The sequence below is a fragment of the Monopterus albus genome, unplaced genomic scaffold (assembly GCF_001952655.1).
Source record: "Monopterus albus unplaced genomic scaffold, M_albus_1.0 scaffold164.1, whole genome shotgun sequence".
Classification (NCBI taxonomy): domain Eukaryota; kingdom Metazoa; phylum Chordata; class Actinopteri; order Synbranchiformes; family Synbranchidae; genus Monopterus; species Monopterus albus.
The window spans coordinates 787,807-795,508 of record NW_018128044.1 but is presented as its reverse complement, the minus strand read 5'-3'; the positions used below and the strand labels follow the sequence as shown (position 1 = coordinate 795,508).

General features: G+C 38.6%; 1 protein-coding gene across 5 annotated transcripts in view; it reads right to left on the bottom strand.

Moving 5' to 3' along the window:
• Nucleotides 1-6: 6 nt before the first annotated feature.
• The window catches only part of trim67 (tripartite motif containing 67), a 25,358-nt gene continuing 17,662 nt past the window's right edge, over nucleotides 7-7,702 (bottom strand). For 2 of the 5 annotated variants that reach the window (XM_020615363.1, XM_020615364.1), the window contains 6 exons: nucleotides 7,500-7,663; nucleotides 5,684-5,822; nucleotides 5,343-5,467; nucleotides 5,034-5,212; nucleotides 4,231-4,393; nucleotides 2,482-4,010 (listed from right to left, as the gene is read on the bottom strand). In XM_020615363.1, coding sequence (XP_020471019.1) covers nucleotides 3,963-4,010; nucleotides 4,231-4,393; nucleotides 5,034-5,212; nucleotides 5,343-5,467; nucleotides 5,684-5,822; nucleotides 7,500-7,663 — 818 coding nt within the window. In that variant the 3' untranslated portion in view covers nucleotides 2,482-3,962. Of the gene's footprint in view, nucleotides 2,289-2,481; nucleotides 4,011-4,230; nucleotides 4,394-5,033; nucleotides 5,213-5,342; nucleotides 5,468-5,683; nucleotides 5,823-7,499; nucleotides 7,664-7,702 lie in introns of those variants that run through there. The other 3 variants (XR_002276185.1, XR_002276183.1, XR_002276184.1) reach the window with 3 other exon arrangements.

Here is a 7,702-nt window from a genome sequence, read left to right as displayed (position 1 = left end):
ATCACAGTTAATTTATTTTGTTGTTATAAATAACCCAAAAAAAGACATTTGTGCTCTTTTGATTTGCACTGTAAAGGCTGTAAAATATGCAGTTACAATGCATTTCTCATGTACAAACCATGTAGTCGTACAAAACATTTACATTGGCAGAAGGGGCAGGATTATAACAAGACCAGTGGGGGTACGTATTTTCAAGAAAGCAATAAACACACAAGTCCTGGCAGAAGTTTTCGTAAAGACAAATGCATATGAACACTGGGAACCATGAGAAAGCAGGATGGTCTTGCAAGTGCAATGCTTCTCCCTTATGAACCCACGTTTACATGACTTCTTTGAAATCTTACGAAGTTCTGAATGTAAACATTTCCAGAAACCAGTTCTTTCCAGTTTGTTAATGGGTGTAGCATTGTTGATGGATGGTGATGACACGAGACCTGTGATCTGGCAGTCTGCGGCTGGCTGAGCTCACAAAGTCTCACACGGTTTCCTTGAAGCAGCTTTTAAAAAAGAACATCAGGAAACCTATCTGCATCACATCACGTTTCAAGCTGTAAGCACACAAGGTTTTGTATTCGGCAAGCCTTTTTATAATCCACACTCATTCAACTGAAACACTGAATAAACTGAAGAGGGCAATATATAAAAGAAAATAAATATATGAATATATTTACAGGCTTTATAGGGTTTGTCATTTAAGATTTTTTCCTCTGCTGTTTTATAGGTTAAATATCTCACAGCAGTGACATGCTTTCATCCCAGCACCATAGCTTGAAGTTAAATCACTAAATAAAATGTCACATTCATGGGTGGGTAACTGGGCCATAAACAGACATGCCATACAACACTACATCTAGACAGGAGTGACTACAATGTGAGTTATCTTAAGTCTGTGAGTTTTGTCTACCACTTAAAGCTGTTTTTTAGAAAGAAAAAGGGTTCCTAAATGTATGCAACTATGAATCTGAGCACCATAGTGTTTGCTTTTATTCCCTCCAGTCAACAGGTCCTCATCAACACAGCCTACAGACATGTAACCTCAAGTCATCCAGACTTTAAGAAGAAAAAAATGGTTCCCCTGGTCACATGATAGATGTCTCATTTTGCTTGTGGACCTGACATCTATTCCTGGGTACAGCAAATTCAACCTTGTGGCAGGCCTCTCCTCTGGTAAAGGAGGTGGGTCAGACAGAAAGCCTCATGTGTCATGAATGTAGCCCTTAGGTGGTAGCTGGCAGTCTGGGGCACATCAGGAAAAAATATCCCCTTTGGTAGATAGAGGTTTGGTTTCTGGATCTAGAGAAACCCGACTTTTACACTAATGCTGATTTCAAGTCAAATGAGAAAAGTGGCAAATGTGGGCTTGTTGTTGGAAGCTGCATGTCAGTTGAAAGTTTTTTTTTATTGCCTTGATTGATAAGCAATGCAAGGAAAGCTGTGGTATCCTGTTTTTTTTTTGCCATTTCTGGGACAGCAAAGCAAAGCTATGAACACAACACTGACATCTTTAAAATAAATGTGGCAAATTTGACAGTAAACAGTTGTCATTTATAGATCATGTAACATTAGCATTTATCTGGAGTCTTGTTAAGTCCACTGGGTTCACCGGCTGGTTGATTGGAGCTGGACAGGTACTAAAAATGAATATGGCTGCTTTAAATTTGTCTTTCCCACTGAATTTGAATGCAGCACCAGGTGCAAAAAACAGGTAAGCCAGTTAGGACTTGATACATATATTCATGGTAGTATAATACATCTGCTGTTTGCTCATTTAGGGTGTAAATGTCATGGATTAAACATTTTAGGTAACAGCTTTGCTTCATAAATAAAGAATTCAATTTCTTAATTTGTTAAACAGAATACACTGGAATTGGTATAAAGAAATCCAAAAATTAAAGATATTTCCCTAGTTTACTACTCTAATTTTACTGCTCTACTCATAACAAAATTATTTTAAAATACTGTAGGTGTTGTGTTCAAAATGGACCTCCATAACTCCAGTAAGACATAGTAGCTTACTGTTGTACTGTAGCTCAAGAAACTGAATCGCAAATGGGTGCTATTTTAATGTCCCTGATTAAAGGCTTGAATATCATGCTAAAATTCATAAAAAGAGATGGCATCCTGTCAGACAAAATGTTTGCTGACCTTAAAAAAAAGTCAGTGATTAAAGGTACGAAAACAGTTGGCTAATATGCAAGAACAGGATTAGTTTATAAATTCATGAACCATGTTGTTGCCATCATTGAACAGCAGGGGGCGAGCTGCCACCGCAGCATTAACGTCACTCACTGCAAAGACAACAATACAGTACAATATTTACAAAGCCAATCAGATATATTGTAAACTTGATTGATGCTTAATATCACAACTCACATATCAGTATTTACAGTTTGTGAATTTCCATTCACACATGACCTTTTTATTTCTGTCTATACTTCTAATCACTCTTCTTCTCACACACACACCCCCTAAGTCTAGATTCCAAAATTTTAAAAAAATACAGAATTAAATAATTTCAACAAAAAAAATTATCTTCTAATTTTTCTGCTGCATTAGGTGTTAAAATATAAATGGGTAATGTATGTTCAAACATCTTACATCCTTCGTCACAGTGCTCTGGTTGAAATTTGAAGCTACTGTCCTCTACAGGCTGCCGTATCTAGTCCCTGATGAGAAATGTAGCAGCAAATGTAGCTTTACCTGATGTGACTTCTGAAGATAATTTTCAGTACAGTAGATTAAAGGCGTCTGAAACTCTACAGAGAAACTGAGAGATGAGCACAGAGTAGGAAAGCAAGAAAGCAAACCACTTTAGATGACAATAAAGCATCAAGCTACCAACTCTCATCATCTCGTGTCTGCTAGGTCTTCCTTTCTATCCTACCAATCAAGGCAGACAAACATGTAGTGTCTAATAGAAACTCAAGCATGACCAACTTCCTTCATTCTTAAAAATCTATGATAAAACATGCTGCTGATATATAAACAAATGGATGTACTGCTTTAGATTGCAAGTTTAAAGATCTCTTACTGAATGGGAATCAGACCTCAGCCTTCCCAGCTTCACCTCAGTGTGTAAACCTCTGGCAACAGCACTCAGCAGTCTTAATGCCTCTTTGTATGACAGAGTTGCTCATCAGGGGAGCTGGGTCACTTTAAGATGACTGTCAGATTCCCACCCACAGATAAGAAATAATGTCTCTATTACACTGACAACCAAAAAGTGAAAACATATGGCAGTGATGGAGCTACAACTGGGATAAAAGTGTGCAATGAAAAGTTAGATTTTAGATATTTCATGAGTGAAACAACCTACAAAACATTCCCTTCATATAGTTTAGCTTGAAAGCTGTGAACACACCAGAGAGAAGCAGAGCAACTGTCTGCTGCTCAGTCATTTCTCTCCTGTTTTTCCTTCCCCTGAAAGCACCTGGTTGCCATTTTTTTTAAATTGTGGTGTAATTTTCTAATTGTATATCTCACAATCATCCTTCATTACTTTCATCACAAAATGAATTTACGGCACAGTGCAGGTGTACTTACTGTTGGACTGAGAGGGTCGGTTAGTTTGGTCTCAGGCTCTGAGGAGAAATGTTAGCCTTCTTGTTAAAATGACTGGATGAATGGCACAAGATGGAATAATGAAATGAAATAAAGAAAATGTTTAAATCCTCAAGCTCACAGTGCAAAAAACAGGATATGAAAACAAGTATGGCAATTCACAGTAACTCCAGTTATCTCTGTAGTGACACCCACAAATGTTAATCATTGAATTCAAAGCTAATAATAACTCAGATTTGTTCCTTCATCCCAAATAATCAGGTTGCACAGAAGAGCATCCAAGACAAAGGGCACCTTGAGGAGGATGGGAGAGGGTACATCCCATCTTGGAAAAGGTCCATGTGGGAGTGGACTGAGGCTGCATATGAATCCAGAGCATGTTCAGAGCAAGGAAGGAGCTCCTACTGTTTGATATTCTTTGGCACCTCCAGACCTGTGAGTAAGGTCACCTGAAACAGACAAACACTCGATGAGACCATCACCAAGTGAGGCTGAGGACAAAAGCCCAGCCAGGTCTGGGAAACACAAACCTATATCAATACAAATGAAGTGGAACAGATTCAAGGACACATTCCTTTTTACATCTTATGCAGTATGTGCTAAATGCATTGGTGCATCAGTACTTGAGATGTGTGGCATGTGAGTACACACACACACACACACACTGACCTGTACATTTCTATTCAGGCTGACAGCGGGCACGAAGACACCATCCAGATTCTCAAAGGCAGTCGGCCCATGCTGCTTCTTGTTGATGTAAAAAGTCAGAGTATGTTTGTTCAGATCCAGCAGGACGCCCACAGTCGAACCCTTAGTGATGCCTCCTTCTGCCCTACACACACACACACACACACACAGATAGAGAAAGCAAGGACGATAATGAAACTGTAGGATATACCCAAGTGGCTAATTAAAATAAAACAAAACAAACATTTCATTTCTTGAATAAATGATCAGCTAATAGTTGAAGTGATTTGTCAGTCAGGACAAGATACAGGAATATGAATAAAGCTGACTGATATAATAGACAATAGAGTGGAACAAATTAAACAGGGAGACTGGCTTTATGCAGTATTCTAGTCTTTAAAATTCCTCGAAAAGTTTTATTTTCAGGGGCCAACCCTGATGAGCTGTTTGTCTCAACAGTCAATAATCAAAATATAAACAATAAAACAAAGGGAAGGCTTAACTTAACTTAACTGAGCAATAAAAAGCTATAGAAATATGCTGTTTATTAGCACTTATATCTTACTTGTGTCTCATTGAAACAGTCTCACACACAGTAGTGTCCAACTTCTATCTGCGGACATGTTGCTATAGTGTCTGTGTGCACAAAACACCACATAACACGTTAAAAACTGGCATTGCTAACCTGGCTCAAACTGCTATTATGCTTAACTAAAACTGGAACGCGGTTAACTCAGGCGTGACCGTGAGTTCTCTGCTAAATGGAACAAACCATGAGCTCCTACCTGTTGGTGTGGGAGTTGTTGTGCATGAACCAGGAGCGGTTGTTGTCCACATACATGGCCCAGGCCTTGTCATCTTTCCCCAGCATCATGTCTTTCATGGTGTTGATCCTTGCCACGCCAAAAGCAGGGTCTGGGTGGTTGTCATAACGATCAATGCTGACCTCCCAGTAGTGGATGCCCTGAAATTCAAGAAGAAACAGAATTAACACACTCATAAAAGGACAAAAACACACTAGGTTTTAAACAGTTTTCAAATCAATTAAATATATAATACATGTGAAGCAAAACTTCATTTTAATACATGTTTACCTTAGAGAAAGCAGCAGTTCCCAGCACCACACGGTCATCGTAGCTGTTACAGGTGACTGTCTGGTTTTCATTGGACAAAGCAATGTCCTGATGAGCTGAACTGGGGTCAAAGGTGAACCAGGCCACTGTAGAAACAATCAGTCATGAGGCCGCATTCACTTGCTAATTCCTCAGTTTTGTTATTATTGAGAGATAATCTCTAAGTCTGTACCAGCATTCAGACTCACGCAATTCACCTAAACCGACAAAACTTGTTCATCACAAACAAAACAAGCAATAATTAAATAAATAAATAACAATCCAGACAATCCTTGGATCGGACGCTACATACCACCACCTACCATCAGAGGTCTTGAGCATGACAGTCTTGCTGTATGGACCCACACCAATGGTATTGTAGGCTTTCACCCTGGCATTGTAGGAGCTGTTAAAATGGAGGCCATCCACCGTGCACACCGTCTCCTTCCCTACATATACCTCCTGAGGGCACACACACAAAGATGGTGCATCAGTACAAATGTAATTAAGGCCATGTACATGTATGCTTCATGTAAACTCATATTTAACTATACACATAACACTCAAACAAACTACCATCTGGCTTTAGTCAGTTAAGCAGCACATGGGTTATTAATAACAAAATTAAAAGACGCTACATCATCATCATCATCATCCTTTATTAGCAGACTCAAGGTCCATACAAAAAAGAAATAAAAGAAAGGATATAAAAGAAGAAAAATGTGGACATTGTGTGTTTATGAGGCTGCTGATGCTGGCAGAAAAGAAAGCATGTATGTAATGATATATTAAGACGGACAAACGTTAGGCAGATGTGCGTTTAAAAGGGTCTGAGCAGAAAGGATATACAGTAGGACTGGATGGCAGTAAAACAAAAATATTTTTACGTGTGTCACAGAAATCTTTGTATACAAGCAAGCTTTGTCTATCACAGGATTCATTTCTGCTGTATTATGAAGAATTAACAGCTTTATGTTCAGTAGCAGTTTAGATTTATTATGAAAGAAATAAACGCAGCTAAAACTACCTTTAAATAAACAGTTAATGCATTATTATTAATATTATTATAGTGCTGAATATTTGTATTCAAATGTAAATAGGTTCTTTTTGTCTAAGATTCAATTGACCTGTCCCAAACAAATCTCTTTCGTCTCAGTAGAAACAGGGCAACAACCCCCTCAGCTTTTTTGTTTTTTAATCTGTCCACAAGTCGAGTGTCCTTGACCAAAACCCTAAAACCTAAATGGCTCCCGATGGGTGAATGATGTGTGAACGTGAGGTAAATTGTAAAGCGCTTTGGCGTGTTCCTTTCTCCATGCATGTCAGAAGTAGATGAGGTTGCATCTGAAAACTCTTCTCTGATTAAAAGCTCTGAATGGGTTCAGTCCATTAATGCAAAAATGTCCAACTTGGGAGCCTCTCACTAATGGTATATCTGTGCAGCTAGTGCTCTGCTGGCTCCCTAGTGTCCCCATGATGGTGTACGCTATTTCTTAGCTTGACACAAACACGAGCCCTGACCTTATGCACTGAAGAAGTGACCCTAGTACTTATTCCTCATTTTCAGTCTGGTTTATTTTTATACTTAATTTATTGTAGTATTATTATTTATTGTTTATTTTTTACCAACTGTTTGTTTAAATTACCTTTTCAAAGCCAGAAAATATGTGCAATGTAGGGAAGACATTTTGTTTTATTTTATTTTTGTATTATACTTGAAAAAAGAGAATTTGTTCTTTGTTTTATAAGATTTGTTTTGGAGTAACTGTTTTGTTGACTTTGTTTATTTAGGAGTATTCTACGAAAGAAGTTTTAATATTTTCGACAGATAACTTTGTGCACTTTGTGGAAGACAAAAAGTCTGTTCTTTTGTTATTGAACAAAAACTTGTTTGATGTTAATAAAGTTCTTTCTATTTACTGTTGAACTTTGTCTGGGTTTTATTAAATTAATAATACAATTTAAAACAAAACACAAAACACCTGAAAGTCATGAAAATGTATTTATATTTGGTAATGCATTAATTGTCAAAAAGTACCGGTATTGATACCGATATCGATATCGGCGATACTGGTCCAGTATTTACCTGGTATCGGATCGACACCAAAGCTTGCAGTATCGCCCACCACTAGTACCTACCCTGTACTGTCCTCCGTTGCCGTCATCCAGCTCCAGGACGTAGCCCTCAATGGGGTTGCTGGGGGGTGCAGTTACCCTCCAGGCCAGGGTGGCGCTGTTGTCTCGGGTGCAGCACTTCTCCAGCTGCAGGAGAGGAGCTGCTGGCACCAAGGGTCCCGACTCCACTGCAAGAAGAGATGGATGTGTGGTAAAGATTGTAATGG